The sequence below is a fragment of the Stigmatopora nigra genome, chromosome 2 (assembly GCF_051989575.1).
Source record: "Stigmatopora nigra isolate UIUO_SnigA chromosome 2, RoL_Snig_1.1, whole genome shotgun sequence".
Classification (NCBI taxonomy): domain Eukaryota; kingdom Metazoa; phylum Chordata; class Actinopteri; order Syngnathiformes; family Syngnathidae; genus Stigmatopora; species Stigmatopora nigra.
The window spans coordinates 3388016-3405617 of record NC_135509.1 but is presented as its reverse complement, the minus strand read 5'-3'; the positions used below and the strand labels follow the sequence as shown (position 1 = coordinate 3405617).

The following is a 17602-nucleotide window of genomic DNA, read 5'->3' as shown; positions in this document are numbered from 1 at the left end:
CTGGGAAAGTATAGAAAGAAGTTGAGGGTGTTGTATTCAAGGTCTCTCTGCATTCCCTTGTGTTGTAAATCGTCTCCGGAGCTTTGCGCGTGGCTTCATTAGTAAGTGTCTTTTCAATATTTATGCCCTTATTAATAAAACATCAATAAGAGAGGTTTTTTTGTGAAGAACTGTGGGATGCTGCAGTCTCCAAGTTAAGGATGTTCCCTTTTTAAATACAGATGCTCAGGTGAGAAATGTGCACGACTTGGCGGTAAACGAATTACGGTGGGTCACGCAGAGGACATTCTTAAAGAGATCTATTCAAATTCTAGATGGGACACTCATTTTGCAAGTGATTACTTGGAAATTGGATCTTTTGAAAGAATTTAGTTCTGGAGTGGGCATTGGTTTCTGAGTTAAATCTTTGTTCGTACTGTGGTTAAACCTTAATCATGTTTTATTTATCATGGCCCAGGCAAAAAGTGCCGATAGGACCAGGTTTGAGGGACTTCAGGGTCACCCTCTCTCCCTTAGCTGCACTTGTCCATCCCACTTGCCCCCTCTTTCACGGACGGCGCTGCCTTTTCTCTCCATGGACACACTTGCATGGAACTCAGCTGATAAGAACAGAGCTGTCTGTTCTTCGTTGTCTCTGTGTCTCTGCACATCTGGTGCATTCAGTGTGTGTGCTCATCTGCTTGCTGGTGTGTTTTAGGTACAGTTTACAGTCAATCCAGATATCAGATTTTTGGTGATGTCACTGTCCATATGGTGTTTTATGAGACTCCCAATGGAGGAACCCCATCTATATTTATATAGCATCTATTGTTGTTCAATTCAAGCCAAAAAATGTATGTATACATTAGTGACAGTTGTTTCCATACTGTAATTTAGCCATTTTGATAAATAATTTGTTCATCCATCACCCTTAATACTTATCCTTGTGAGGGTAACAGGGGTGCTGGAGACCCCTACTACTATACACATCATTTGTTCAAGTCATACTCAAGTATTTATTTAGTTCTTTAGTTCTCTTTGTTTCCATCCCTTGTTTTTTCTGCAGTAGCAGACCCGCCAGCTGCGGCAGTCAGGTGGAGTGTCGTTCTCCTTGCGTTACGTAACCCCCTCCCACCCCCAAATTAGATCCAACTTCAAATAAATGAAAAGCAAGCCGCTGTTTGCCTCCTTCCCCCCGCAGATATAAATAGCATTCTCACATCTTATCTAGAAACCGTGTTGTGGAGAGGAGAGGCTTTGAAACGCGGCCCGACGATTAGGATCCCATTGTTCCGCTCCACACCCCCCCCCCCCCCCCCCTCTCCCTTTCCCCGGCTGCTTACAGTAAGCCCTGGAATCCGTGTGCATGTGTGTGGATGCAATGTTTAAGCGCATATGGATTCATCTGCATTGCAATATCGTGGAGATAGCGGCCATGATAGCTGGCGTGTGCGCAAAGTGTCGTGGGCTACCGAGTAATTGGTGTGCGAGTTCCTGCTGGGTGTGTCTTTGATGACGGGTGCCGCGCTTGTGCTTCTTACCCCTCTGATCCTCTCAGAGTTAACAAGGTTGCTAAGATACATTGGATTTATATTAGATTTATTTATGCTGTTATTGTTGCTGCAATATTTTACTCAGGACTATGAAGCCTTTATTCATTTGGTAATGGAGATGCAACGTTACCCTCTCCTGGTATGGAGGCCGTGGGGGTTTAGGCACGTAGTTATAGATGTCAACCCCACCCCGTTACCATCTGGAGGCGGATTCGTACCTCCATTTATCATGACATCATTTAATCCAAAAGTCACAGCCCAGATTTTCTATTGAGCGTAGACCAAGGCAGTAGAAGAGCAGACGAGTAACCTCACTTTGGCTCAGGCTCTTTGGCATGGGGAGCCGCCGTCCTTGCTACCAGCAGATGTCATCTCAATCTAATGTCTGACCTCCATTGTGGCTTCTCCTGGCTGGGAAGCCTTTGGCACTCCTGGCAAGCTAACAGTGTTAGCACAAAAAGAATAGGAAATAATAGAGGTGGGCTGATGAGACAAAGGCTGCCAGGGCTCTGCTTCATTTCTTACAAATTTTTGCATATTAATGCAATGGCTATAAACAGCCACATAACTCCATGGTTGTACATATGATTTTTCCTATCTTAAGGTGCAACCCTATTAGTGGAAGATATAAAGGACATGATGAGTGCTGAATGTTTTAAATCCCAGAAATGATGGAGTAGGGACAACATAGTTTATGAATGCTGCCAGATTGACATACTCATAATAATTTAGAACAGAATATAAGGAGAAGTAAAGCCAGGCAATTGCCATTTAAGTGTTTTGACCTAGTCATGACACTATTTTACCAAAATCTATTCTTTATACTATCCAACATTTTTTTTAATAGTACATTTTGCTGTTTCATGATTTATTCCCCAGTGCCCTGATCTTCTTATTTTTTTCCTGGCTGCTTGATTAACCCTTCAGTCCCAAGTGCGAACACATGTTTTTTGATGTTGGGCACATACTCACATCCCGTATGATCACTTCTGGCCCGCATCTCGCTTCCAACGCTTTCCTCCCACTGAGTTGCCTGGGGATATCCATGCTTCTCCAATCACATGCAATCAGTCAGTCTAGCAGGTTGCACATGAACATCAGATAACTAAGATAATAATCAATGATCAAAATACATTGATTGACACCGAAAAATTACAAGTAGCACAAATTGTACATGCATCTATTCATCTCTTGATTTTGAATACAAAATGCAGGGTCTTTTTTTTACAATCTGAAGGCCTGTTACATTGCCACTCTAGCAGTTTTTGTTCTTCTTGTGTACACTTAACTTTTATATCCTACACCTTTGACATTGTGAATATATTGTCTTGATACTTGGTAACTATGTAACTTGGGCCTTGATTTCTTTTTGGAGGAGATCAGGGCTGATTACTTAATAGCATTTTTGGTATTTATAATCTGTATTGGATAATTATACATTGGGTGTAATGAGAGGGAAGAGTAGTAATAGTAAGGTTTGTTCTCTGACATAGTTTTGTCGCTGACAGCTATCTGTGTCCAAGTGCAGCCATGCAAAGGACTTGTCCTTTTAGCATCCACCACAGGAAATAGTGCTCTCCAGAGGGGGTGACTGTCACTACATTGGTTCATTGCTTCACAGTTTGATTCTGAACCGCTAAGCCTTTTTTGGGAAGTGTGACCAATTTGAAAATACACGTTTTTTTTTTTGTAGTCACAGATGTACTGGTTGGGTAATCATTTAATAACCAAGATGCCAATTAAAGGTGAATTTTCAGGTTTGTATTCAGGCCACCGTTGTGTTGAGTTTTCTGATCTTTGCCTGGCGTAATATACCAAGTCAATTCAAATACAGCTTCAAATATGTCTTTCAATGTTTAAATATGGCTGATTGATTATTTGATGGATTGTCCTGAGTGAGAGTGCCGGTTTAATGCTAATAAATCTTCATAATGCTCATTATCAAGCTTCTGGGTCACATAAACTGGACTAATTAAATATTAAAAATTAAGTCCTATGGCCTGCCAGTCACCAATTTACAAACCATAATTCTTATAAAGTTTGGGAGTCGTAGTGAAAAGACTGACAATATTTAAAAGCTATAAATCCAAGGCACATAATCTGATAGTGGACCTAATCCACTATAGTTTTAGTTTTTTCCTGTAAAGGTTTTTGCATTTTTATCCATGTTGTCCTGTAAATGGCCACTAAAATGTATCCAAGCGACAGGTAGCTTGAACAACCGGTAGAGTGACACATCAGTTGAACAATCTCCATCTTAATTCATGTTTCTTTCAACTATTATATCTTAAATATTCCTATGAAGCTTTTTTCCAATCCCCCAACACTCTCACATTATGTCCCCCTCTTTTTACACCGCTATTTTCTCAAGCCATCGCCTCTACCGCACTCATACAAATGGCTGACAGCGGCGAGGAAAAGAGGATACTTTCATAGAGGATGCTTTCATACCTTCAACCAGGGGTTCCCCCTCATTGCGGACGTGGAGGGGTGGAAGGCACGCACGCCTTTGACAGAACACGTTGATTGGTTCAGAATGGTTGCTGCCTCTTGTAGGAAAAAAGGAAAGGCTATTTTTAGATCAAGGGGTAGCTGGGAGAGGAAAAACTGAGGAAGGGCTACGTGTGTGTGCATGTGTGTGCGCCTATGTGAGGATTACTGCAGTCATGTAGGAATTTCCCCATTTCTACACACAGGCAGTCACACAGAGGGCTACACGATGCCCCCTTTTTCCTTTCTTTTCTCACCCCTTTTGTTCTTTCTCTCCTACCGCAGTCTTTCTCTCTCCCTCTCTCTCTCGGTGTCCTTCTTTTTCCGAGCTGGCCCAGTGTGCAAATGTCAGCACTCTCCCATTTATTTGCCAGCGCCCAGAGCAACGTCCTGCACACTCTGTTTACCTCCACATGGCTGCTCCCTGATCCACACCCTCAGCAACCCAAAAAAATGTCTCCCTTCATTTGATTTTTCATAACTTTCTCTTTTATCACTTACCGCCCACTCTTTTCACACATCCCCCCCCCCCCCCCCATCCTTCCCTCTCAGCCCCTCTGTTGCAGTTGCCATCTTTTACGCCATTCTTGCTTCACCTGGCGGCCCCCTCCATCCCTAGTTTACCCCCGCCCTCTTTTCACGGATCACAGCACTCCAACCGAGCAGCATCGTGACATTTACATCCTCGTCGACAGTTTGATTTCCATTGCTACACCGTCATCAACACTTTGCGTCGTTTTTTGGTCCGTTTTTGGGCACATTTCACGCCGCACCTCTGTGGTGCCGACCTCACCGTCACCTCGTCTCTTTTTGGGTTATTTTCTGAGCATATTCGCTTCTCGCTAATGCATGTAACAACTCACGTAGCTCACACCTGCTCCACAGTGATGGGGCCGCACAATGTGAATATCATCATAAATTAAAAAGGGAAGCAGGGGTAATACCGTCATATTAAATTTGATACAGTGGAAACACACTGGGGGAAAAAAGAGATATATTACCTGATCTTATATAAAAGTCAACTGCATGAAAATAGCGCAATTTTCATATAGTTACAATATTGATTCTAAGCATGAGATTTCAAAACACTACCATGAAATAAATGTTCACTTAAAAGTAAACTCCAGTACTAGTTTGATTTGATTAGGAACAGAACATATTTTATGCATGTTAAGGAACATATATATGTAAATATGTAAGATTATAGCCAAGGGGAGATCCAGGAATGTGTAACATGGACAGAGAGGATGCTTTGGCTGAATTAACTCTTCTTTTAAGGGAACTTCACAGTCACCTATAGAGCCAGCCCTTGTTCATGTGATGGAATGATGTTGGAGTGATGTACAATGCTTGAATTTTATGACTTAATTCATCCTGTATTTTAGTATCAGATCAATAGATTTAGAAGAGCATTTAAGGATTATTAAAGGAAATATTACTGAATAGTTACATTAGGCTTTAACGATCTAAACATGATTGTGGATTGTACAGTGCACAGAGGAGACTTAAGAGTGATTTGACACGATGCTGTGACTCGTCAACGCGTCCTCCATATTTGATATGGCAGGTCTGTTCGTAAGCAAATGCGAGTCACTACTGTAGACTAAATGTCACCAAGCAAAACAGCAATCAGCAAAAAAAAATGCAATTTTAGGGGTACCTGAACATGCTTGACGAATGCCTTCTAGATTTGCATAACATTTGTGGAACCACCTTGACCTTTTCCCAAAATAATTTGGGACCTGAAACTCTTTCCAATTTGCACTACTAATAATAACAACTGGTCAGTATGTATTGAGCATCTCACAAAAATATAAAGATAACTCGCTACAGTCTTGCAAGATGAGCTTACTTTTGATATTATTTCCCAACATTTGGTCTACTCCAGGTGCCAGATTTTTTGCACCATAGTCAATGTGTTCATTGTTTTGCAGCCTATCGTTTATATAGTTATTTAGTTTGCCTCTCCCTCTGTCTGCGCAGTGAGTGACAGCTGCTACCGAAACCTGGCAGAGGACCGCAGCGGGGTCAACCTCAAAGATCTCGTCCATGATCCATCCCTGTGAGTAATTGCCTCCTTGATGACTCATACACATGGCAAAACGGACCCGATACACTTTTGAATTTAGCATCCCAAATGAACACGATGGTATCTGTGTATTAGTACACACTTGATGGAGGGAGCTTTCTTATGAACAAGTCGAACAAAGGGACTAAAAATATCTCTTTAACGCAACGTGTCGGGGCTCAGTGTCGCCCTGTGGAGGGAAATTCCCAGCATGCACAGCAACAACAAAAGAGCCGCAGCGCTCTTCTCGCTCACTGTGACTGCAGGAGTCGTTAATTTCTGGAAGACGAGGGGAAATCTGCAATTGTTTTTTTTAAGCAGCATGAAAAACAAATGTGTTTGTGTGTGTAGCAGTTTTACAAATGATCTTTTTCAATGAAATTCTAATGCCAAACGTCGTTTTTTTTTCTTTTTTCAATAGGGATAGCGCCACAGTCTCCGTTTTTTTTGTCGCCCGGGTCATTGTCATTACGTCCATTGATTTACTGGAGCGAGGGTGTCGGCGTCAACGTAGTGTCTTCGCCCTCCCGCTTGAGGGACCCTGAAGTGCTCCTTTTGCTGTCATGTCTTGGCTACTTGTCCGCCGTGTTGGCTGCTCATGTCTCATATGATGTTTGCGCGTGACGCAGAGTGCGCCATGTTGTGTTTGTCATGCTAGACTGAGCCCCAGATTGTGATCGGGAACTTGTGACTCACTGTTTATAAATATAGAATCGGAAGAAAAAATACTAAGTTGTCACTAAAAGTCTTACAAATTAGATTCTTATATGAAACACTGCAAATTCCCTATTTGTTGATGTGTAAAATACGATTGGATATTCTGAGTGCAGGTTTAAAACCCCAACAGAAATTGTTAAGTTGTAATTTTTAGTGCACCCAAATTTAGGCTGGTGACGACATTTCAGGTCAAGGATTCTAACGTCTGATAAATGTCAGTGAGTGTCACACTTTTGGCTATTTTGGCAAAGAGGTGAGGAAGTAGAGCAGTTTGAACTGGATTTAATGCACCTTTCAGAATGGTTTCAGCACCATGGACAGATCTGCTCAAAAATGGCATCTAGAGTCCCGATTTGAACGTCTCTTGAAGTTTTGTGGGGGCAAATTCTGAAAGTGGCATTTTTACAGAAAATTCCCATTAAAATAGCTGGGAACTATTTTAAAATGTGGGGGGAAAAAAACAGCATGCTCAATCAGTTTCATTATCTCTGTTAAGATTCACTGTTAATGCCAAGTATTTTCTACCCACAATTAGCATCTTAAAATACACTGGGGATAAATCTAGAGCTTGATTCAACTCCAGTCAAACAATTGTTGATATTTTACACTAGATATACATCTAAAGCCATTTTTATAAATTTCTTCACCTTTTATATTTGGTTAAACAGTCGAAAAGTAGAATATTTACCTGCCAGCTTATTTCAGAGCGTGTAGGTTAAAATCATGCGAACGCAACATAACACAACGCTATCTACGTACTCTGAACTCATCAGGGATTTAAAGAGGTGGGCTTACCGGCCGGACCCCTCCCCTCTCTCTGCATCAGTGGAGAGGTGACCCCTTGAGAGCTCCCCTATATATGGATGGCCTGTAATGGGCTCCATGCCACTATGAGTCCAGTGTGTGTGTGTTTGTGCATGTGTGTGTGCCCCCCACAATGCACTGTGTCTTGCAAGTGAAGGGGGGAAAGAAGGGGAGTATGAGAGTGAGTGCCTTGTGCGGAAAGCTTTTTTTATTATTAATAAAATCATCCTGGCAGATGGGTTTCATCTTAAAAGTGTCCCACTACTACAGAGATTTGCAATAGGCACACACACACACATATACACTGAGTAAGTGTACCCCTGACGGTGTATCTCTTGGTGTTCTTAGGCCTTTCACTCACTGTGTTTCTCATTCTGCCTTTATCCTCTTACTGCACTCGTCTTTTATTCATAGATTTTGGACGTTCAGGCTTTCAGGCCCCTACTACTACCACCATACTCGAACCCCAGACGCACTTCTTATATTGAAACTACTTCCGAACCGTCGTCATTCTTATTCTATTGGGATTTTATGTTTTTTGAGGAGAAAAAAATAAGTCTTGGCTAAAAGGCTGCGCCTGCCCTTCAACATGAGCTTTTATTGATTTCTTATTCTCGTGGATGAATTTCAGTGCATGTTGGTTTGGATAGCTGACAGTCAATGGCGGGTTAAACTCAGGTTCAGATAGTTGGCTGATTCGAAATTGTTGATTTGATATAAGGAAGTTTAAAAATTAAGTTTCATGACAAGCCTAAATAGGAAAAATGTCTGACCAAGCATGTCATGACCTTTGATTTTATTTTGTGGATTATTTCTTGCTATTCAATTGACATTGAAGTACAGGAGTTGATATATATACGCAAATATGTGCAAATATGATCTTAACATTGTTGATTATTTCTAGATGTTCAGTTTATTTCTAATGTGCAAGATGCTGCTTCCTTTCTAGATATGACAAATATTTGTTGTTAACATATATGGCTAATATGGCAAAAAATAACTTCTTTTTATCTTTCAATTTGTTCTAAACTAGTGAACAAATGAGGCATAGAGAATACTACTATATAATATGTATCACATTTTTATACTAAAGTACAGGGATGCTGCACATATGCATTTTGTGAACTCTTTCAGACTTCTGAGTTTATAACTATAACGTCCAAGAATAGCAAGTTCAGCAAATTTCCCTGCATGCATTATTATGTAGATGTACAACTGCATGTATTGATCACAATACAGTAAAGTGCAAGCTAAATTCAGGCTCCAGTTAGCAAACTGTTCACGTTAAAAATACCATCCTCTATCCTTAAACCAACTTGGTATCAAGAACATTTAGCATGAAATCGGAAACTCGCTCGCTCATGATGAACAGCGGAGCATATAGAGGATTCAAACAAGGAGGGGTTGCCTAGGAAACAGTCGGAAGAAACCCTCGTTATTTGTGTTGAGCATATTTTCATTTGGGCTGAAACAGAGCCCCATAAAAACCTGGGGAGAGGGAGAGAGGTTATTTGTCTTGACAGCTCCTTTTACTCTCCTAAGGTATAACACACACACATTTAGGATGAGAATAGTACACAAACTTGTGAACGGATATGGCGAAAATCATCTTCCTTCCTTTGCACATCAGAAGCAAATCACTTTTGCCATCGTTGAAATGTCAGCAGGTGTGGGAAAAAAAGGGGGCATGTAGCGGTCTTTTTCACCATATTTACTCAGTACACTTTCTATTTTATTTTTAGTGTTGCAGGTTTTATTCTTGTGTGACATGTCAACCTGCCTGAGTGGCTTAAAAAGGCTTAAAAATTAATGTGCCCACAGTCGGTGGGTATCGTTTAAGTGGCTGTCACAAAGGAAAAGCATGATGCAAATCTCTTCTAAAAATAGTTTTCCTCTTAAAAAAAATGATGAGGCATAAATAAAAATGGTCTATGCGAAGACTGAGCTTGCTTGTTTGGGGGTTAAAATGTTCTTCTATATTTTACCACAGGAGGTCGCCAGGGCTTGACAGAAGCATCTTTTTTTTGGGTGAGCTGTCCTGCGCAAAGTCCTTTTTAGAAAAAGGATGTTCAAGGGCATTCTGACTCTCCTCTTTCTTATAGTTTTTGTTACCAAGGCTGGATTTTTTGACACACTTTAGTGTTGCATTTAAAGGGACAAGTCCATCATTATTAGGGTGGTGTGTTTCTAATACATGCAATGTTAAACATGGATGCTAAAAATATTTAGTATTGAATCTTAGAGGTATAGCATGAACTGGTTTTTAGTTTTTAGAGATGTTAGGACTTTTTTGACTGTATTTTGAACCATAGATGAACTTAGTATTGGTATAAAATGGGCTATAGTTGCCTCAGGCTTTATTCAAATATTTATTTAGGTAGCAGAATATCAGCGAATAGGAGTCAGGGTCCATTGAAGATATTTAGTGCATAAAGTTGTTGCATTGTAGTTCAGTTCTGCCAACAGTCCGCTGAATTTGTGCGCAGATTCGTCTGTTTTGCTCTTTTCGATGAGAAAAATGCGACTACACATCTTCAAAAGGCATTGCTGGAATTGTTAATGAAGACATGGGAAACATCTAAATAAAGTATTATCCTTTTTTGTGACAAACTATGGTAACAAGTACACATTTGGCACTTGAGCAAACGCCATTCTGTCAGCTAACGCACCTACCGTGCCGGAAAACTTCATTGTTGCCACATTTTTCATGCATTATTAACTATTTTTAGCATTTTATAAATGAATTTTAATGTTGTAGAGTGTATCTTATTATAGGATTACTATTCCTGTAAATGCTGAGTGGTTCACAGTGTTGTGTTTCCATCTGAGCTTATTATATTATACATAGATATGTTTAATATACACCTAGGATGTTTCACTGACTCTTTTTTTTCCTCTTTTTTTAGGCTGGGTGGTATGATTGTGGCATACAAGATAGTGCCGGATGAAATAGATGAAATAAAGGTACATGTTATATGACGTTTCTCACATTATTTGATGTCATTTCCGCCACATACTTGTCTTAAATGTGTGTGCATGCTGTCATTTTAACAGGAAACTCTGGTGGACTGGTGTGATGAAAAGGAGCTTAACCTAATTCTAACCACCGGAGGTACCGGCTTTGCTCCAAGAGACGTCACACCGGAGGTGGGTTCATTTTTTATTTTCGACTGAACGTGGATTATTGTTGTTTTAAATTACAACAAACCACACACAATCTGTTCTTGTGCTTCTGTAATGCACCATTTTGGATTTGTTTGACTTGAATCAAAGAGGTTTTGACTTCTAATAGTGAGTCTGTCCTTCCACTATGCAGATTTTTTTGGTTATTTATGACTCCAATCAGGCTTTAGATGTGTATGATTGGCCCAAAAGGCTCCAGATATCCATAAAATGAATCATCAGTATGGAAAATGACACTAATTCAACCATGTTTTGAAAAGAAGTGACTCCAAAATAACAAGAAAATGAGTTAAACACAGGTCACTCTCGTCAATTTTGAGGCGTATTGCTTTATGCATCATCACCCCTAAAAATAATATCATCACGCTTTTGTTTCCAAGAAGAAAAGACAGACAAATGACTTGCCATACTCCCATCTTTTTAGCATTTTGCTGACACAGGGGTGTGCATGTGTCTGTGTCTGTGTGAGCAATGATTAACATACAGTGTAATTAGCCCCAAGGCCTTATGGGAAATAAAGAGGCTGAAGTCAAATCCTTACTGATTCTCTTCTTTTTTTATATATATATATATATTTCATAATGTTGGATGTTGTAAGCAATTAAGAAATAATGGCTAGCAGGTGTCATTAAATGGTAGTTGTCAGCATTAAAAATGGAACTAAAATGATATTTAAATATTTTTCTTCCATTTATCAATGATTTTTGCATGGCTCTTAATATAAAAAATCCCATGCATGTAAGAGTTGCTGGTAGGCATGCAAATGCTCATCCTTCAGTGCCATTGACAGCTCTTGACATCCAATCTATTGATCGTTCATTCGTCCCTCCCAGTCGAAATGGATTGGACGTCTAGCACTGTCAACTGCAGCTAATGAGGTAAAAAAACCCTGTTAGGTTAGTGTGGAGAAAAAAAAAACTCATATTTCCTGCATGAAAGGGTGAACATTGCTTGCCACTTTAATGACTTTATTTTTTTCTTCAACGTTATAACATGTTTCTTATGAGAGAAATAAATTATATAGTCTTTTTGTGGACTATATTGCTAATCAAAAATCCAGCACGTTGCACAATAGCTTATACCATGTCCTCAATTTCACTGGCTCACACACACACACATGGGCGCACACTCAATTTGGCAATAGCTGAGCTTCAGCAGTATCAGTGGCCCTCATCAATCTCGTTAGACACCAGCAATCTCCCTGGAAGGAAGGCAAGAACGGAGAAGGGAGTAGAGGAAGATGTGTACATGTTGTCTGATAATGCCTTGTATCTGATTTAACCCTGTGTGCACACATAAATCTCTTCATCTCGATGCGACATATCGTGGAACTCAATTGGGTTTCAATTGATAATGAAAAACTTCTTTTTTTATGTTTAGAACAGGGTTTGGGAACCTTTTTGACAAAGAAAGCCATAATAAGTTCATATTTTTCCATGTTATTCCTTGTGAGCCATATTACAAATTTCAAAGTCAAAATACATACATGTAAACGAGTGCCTTATCAATTTTTGGGAGGAATTTCACAATTTTTAAAGTGAAAAAAATTGAATATTTTAAAACAATATTCTTATGCTGTTGCTAATCAAATAGACGATGCATTCCAGTCGTGTCTTTGTTGTTTTTATTTTATTTTTTCAATGTCATGGAATCACAGGTGCAAAGATTTTTACCTGGCAACCAAAAAATTGGTTGATTTTTATATTATTTTCGTTGCTTCATGCTTGTATTGATTTATTTGTGACATCCTACAAAATAAAACACCCTCCAAGTGGCTTAGTTTTTGTGCTTGGCTCTTTACGGAATTGGGATGCAATACACACAGAGCTAAATAATGATCCGTCTATAATAATGTCATTTCTCCAGGCCACTAAGGAGGTGATCGAGCGTGAGGCTCCGGGGATGTCGCTGGCGATGTTGATGGGATCTCTCAACGTCACACCACTAGGCATGCTCTCCAGGTCAGACACACTTTTTCTTCATTACCTCACCAAAGGCACTTATATCTGCTTCAGCATTATTCCCTGAGTCCAACAAAAATACATACACATTAGTATTTCAGAATTTAAAAATTGTTAGAAAATAGTAGTAGACTTAACACATTTCTGACATGCATGTTTATTTTGCAGACCTGTATGCGGAATCCGAGGGAAGACACTAATCATTAACCTACCAGGAAGCAAGAAAGGCTCCCAGGTAGGATAATCCAACTTCATTTTTTTTACTGCATTGTAAAGATGCTACACAATAGTGATAAAGCACATTATAGTTGTTTAGGATATTTAGACAGTCCAGCATACCAAAAAAGTCTTCTCTGGACTTATCCCATTAGCAGTCTTTTGATCACTGTAATGGAAAAGCTTGTCAGAATGCTCAATTTCATCCCCCCTTGCTCAAGTCAATAACTCCATATAGATTTTTACAGCACATGTGAGTGTGCATGTTCACAAGCATAGATGTGATATCATCACACATGCACACGTGTGCAAGTGCGTATTTTCCACCCACTCGTCTCTCTGACACACTTCTCCACCGTGCCGACCAGACGCACATGCATCCCAAATGATTTTTTTTTCCACTCTTGCTTTTATTCAATGACTCGGGCCCCTCCCACAGCGATTTGCTGCATATTAGCGTCTCCTTCATCAACTTGTAGTTAAAGTTAATAGTGCAGGCAGCACATTGCAAGAATTCATTATATACTGATGTTGGAATTTAAGGTCCAGTTAAGGCCAGACAAAGCCATGCATGTTAGTGACGGATATGCGTCTTTTATTATTGGGCTTCATGTACTGATTGACTGACTTTAATACCGTTAAGTATCTGTGCAGTGGAAGCTTATATGTATATGTAATACACTTGTGTATCTACATTACCTTTTGCTTGAGCCAGCATTTAGTCACTGACAATATAATATAACAAAGGATTCTGTTCTTTAGTGTTCTTGACAGTTCCCCACCTCCATTAAAAAAGCAGGGGTACTCCGAGAGACCCCAGCTTGTCATGAAAAAGCACACAATGTGCAGAAAGGAACATCTTTGGGCTTTTGACACCCGTCTGTACTCCTTTACCTCCAGACAAGACACCTTAGTTCTTTTTTTTCTTTTACAAATGTCCAGACAGCTCCATTTTTTTTAAGAATCAAGGTTACATTCACCGTGACTGTTAATAAGGCTTGGATGGGGAAAAAATGATGTTGTTGAAGCCTGTTTTGCAATTCTTGTAGATACAGTATGTCTTTGGCTCCATTAATAATGTATATTTCAGTGCTTAAAATATACAAGAAGATAAATAATTTCACACATTAGTTCTCGTCTCGTGAGAGAGGAGAATGAAGCGTTTAGCATAGCAGAGGAGCCAAAGGCGCACTCACAATGATTTTCAGTACTTTTCCGACTTCTTTTGTGTACATCACTTCTTTTTGCCTGCTTAAAATAGTAAATTTTCATTTATTTTTTAAATTCATTCTATAATGTAATCATTTTTTGCAAAAACTTATCAAGAAAGTGGTGATATGTCATAAAGAGGTTTTAATTGATCCATCAATACACTGAAAACAATTGAAAATATGCGTTTTTAAAAGAACAATACACTATAAATGTTTGCAAAAGATGTAATACTGTAGTAGTAGATTTGCTAAAATTTCTGTGCACAACAGGAATGCTTCCAGTTCATCCTCCCGGCGCTGCCGCACGCCATCGACCTTCTGCGTGACGCCGTGGTGAAGGTTAAGGAGGCGGCGGACGAGTTGGAGGACCTGCCATCGCCGCCGCCACCTCTCTCGCCGCCGCCCAACGGTTCGCCACGGCGTCAGACGGAGGACAAGGGCGTGCAGTGCGAGGATGACGACGAAGAGAAAAAGGACAGCGGTGTGGCTTCTACCGAGGACAGCTCCTCGTCACATATCACCGCGGCGTCCATTGCTGCCAAGGTAAGAACGCAAAGGATAAAAAGCGGACTTTTTTTTGCTTTATTCTCTTAAATTTATTATAGTTTTTCATTCACAAGATACATTGTCCCACTTGATCAGAACACATTTCATTGGGAGTCGTTATTCAAACATATTTAGGATTTATTTCATCGTTAAATATCAGATTTTTGAGCAGAAGCAGACTAAAGTATGGTTGGATTTTTATGGGGGAAAGATTAACTATCATTAAAAAAAAACAGGTGAAATACAACCTTAAGAATCATATGTCCAATCCATTGTTAACTTTGACCATCCATATCATTAAATGTTTTATTACTTTTCTTTTATAGTTTCATGGAAGTAAACTAGAATGGAATATCCACTTTTAAAGTCAATCATGCCAATGTATGGTATTATTTATATCCTCAAGTACAATATGAATGAGTTGATGAATTGTACTGTTTAAAGCCACTCATTTATTAATGACTCAACTTCAATAACAAAGTAGAAGTACAATGAAATCATCATGTATACATCATCCATTGCACGTGTGTTTCCATTCTGTGTTTTTTATTTTTTGTAACGTCTCTCCATCTCCATTTCCATCTTCCCTTGTTGCACTCAGGAACCTGCTTTAGCCCTCTTTTTGTCAGGCTACCATCCCACCTCACCTCACCAAAGTCAATAACATATGTTGGTAAGAGACCCCAATTCCATATAGCAACATCCATATTTTGTTTATTTGAGTCCTGTGAGTCTTTGACATTTAGTGTGCGTGTTGTATATTTATTAGTTTTGGTAAACTGACCAAGCCATGATGCAATAGCTTTACATTAAAGTGAGTATGCAGTCATTTTGTATTAAAAATAAATAAAAAAATACATACTAAACACATTAATTAATCAAATAACCTATATATATATATATATATATATATATACCTATAGATGCTGCTGATTTGTTTGGCCACTAGTGCAGAGATGATTACACTTAGCATCTGCTTCTTGATAGGAAACTAACTGTAACAAAAAATATATTTATTTCGCAGATAAGTTGTTACATATGCTACTGTGTTTGTGCTGTTTTATCCTTTAACTAATGTAGCTTTTGCCGTGTGCATATGTGATTGCAGATCCCAGACTCTATTATCTCACGGGGCGTGCAAGTGTTACCCAGGGACACGGCCTCTCTTAGTACCACCCCTTCGGAGTCGCCCCGTGCACAGGCCACCTCACGCCTATCGACCGCTTCCTGTCCCACACCTAAAGTATGTATACACTCATATCCCACACTTCCACACTGTTAGGCCATGTTACAACACTTCACTTCAATCTATTGCAAAACCATGCAAAATATGGAAAAGTGATCATTGGTTAGAAACAAAAGTACATTTTACATGATCTTCATGAACGAGCCTTATTTAAAATGGCGTGTTGACATGATGACAAAGCTCTCCTGCAGGATTAAACCAAAAAAAAGACAATGGGCCTTCCCTCTTTCTGTCCTTTTCTCTCTTTCACCTCACGTGTCAGTGTCATGCTGCTATGTGTCTGGCAGACAGCAGGCAGGTGCTACCGGAATGGAGGAGGCGGTTGCTATGGGAACCGGAGAATGGGATGTTAGTTAAGGGTGGGTTTGCAGTTCAGGCGACAGGAGAGGGATCTGTTTCTGTCCTTCTTTTTCTCATAGTTATTAATACTTTGCTGGTCTCAGAAAAGTAAGTACATTCTACATATTTTGGGATGCATATTTGCATAGGATAGTAGTTTGGCTGTTGATATTAAAACTGCTGGTAACAATAGCGGGTGCACTATTTAGTGGAAATGTTTAAGTGGAAAGAGTATGGAATGTAAACAATATGATTGTACTTTACTGTAATTTTGGTAAAGGAGGCTGGTTTAATATTTGAGGATAATTGTTGCTGACTTTGGTCTGTTTATGGAATGTGGAGAACTTGCCTTGACAGTATAATATTTTGCAGTACCCTATTTTACATGGAATTTTAGTGTTATCGTCACCTTACTGTTATTATATATTTTTTTGTTTCTGTTGTTGTTTTTATCATTTATAGTACAAGCTATCATTCCTTCAGGCAGTGTTGGTTGAAATTGTGCATGAGAGGAAAGAAAATATATGCCGTATATAAGTGTGTTTATGTTCTTAAATGTGACATAAAAAGGGAAAGTTGGTGTCCAGTTTGGAGAACCTTTAATGTTCTGATCTATGATTGGATAGTATTATTTTTTTGTTGACATTGGCAAGTCATTTGGCATTTTTTTGTATTTGCTTGGTTAACAACAAATAGTTTAAAGGCTTTACAGAAAATATCCTCATTGCAAACTGTTTCTGCTGATAATTTCTCTAGAAACAGAAACTTTCTGATGATACATTTGGTGTGCCACCTTGAAAATTATATAGTTGTTTTGTTACTACTGTACATGTAGCCTTCAACACGAGACAGTTTTTGCAATGCCAGACTTTGTGTAACACTCCCAATACACTAGACTCAAAAATGGCATAAATATGACATTTTGCATCAGATTTTTGTGGCTTACACTCTTGTTAGCATTTAGCACAGTTATATAATGATGAATTTGAATTAATGAAGCATACGGGTGGAGAGAACTTGAATCCGGGACAGTCAACCTTAAGAAAATACTCCCATGTAAATATTTTAAAAGTCATTTATAGTGTGAGTCAGTTTCAGGATGTCTTGTGTGACATTTAGATTAAGACTTTGAGACGTTTGACTATTTTATTTTGAATAAGCCCTTTATTCAAATTGATCAGAAATACTTATGCTCTGTGGATAAAGCATTCATTTGAATTAATAAATTACTGGAATCCCTTGAATGCTTTAATTGATGAAATTCTCGGTATTCGACAAGTTTTGTAGTT

The 17602-nt window shown here is 39.2% G+C and overlaps 1 protein-coding gene across 5 annotated transcripts in view; it reads left to right on the top strand.

Annotated features, from left to right (window-relative positions):
• gphnb (gephyrin b) overlaps window positions 1–17602 on the top strand; it is a 60490-nt gene that overhangs the window by 24311 nt on the left and 18577 nt on the right. For all 5 annotated transcript variants that reach the window (XM_077742726.1, XM_077742730.1, XM_077742727.1 and 2 more), the window contains exons 4-10: window positions 6006–6084; window positions 10518–10575; window positions 10666–10758; window positions 12661–12755; window positions 12924–12990; window positions 14453–14725; window positions 15837–15971. In XM_077742726.1, the coding sequence (XP_077598852.1) occupies window positions 6006–6084; window positions 10518–10575; window positions 10666–10758; window positions 12661–12755; window positions 12924–12990; window positions 14453–14725; window positions 15837–15971 (800 nt within the window). The remainder of the gene's footprint in view (window positions 1–6005; window positions 6085–10517; window positions 10576–10665; window positions 10759–12660; window positions 12756–12923; window positions 12991–14452; window positions 14726–15836; window positions 15972–17602) is intronic.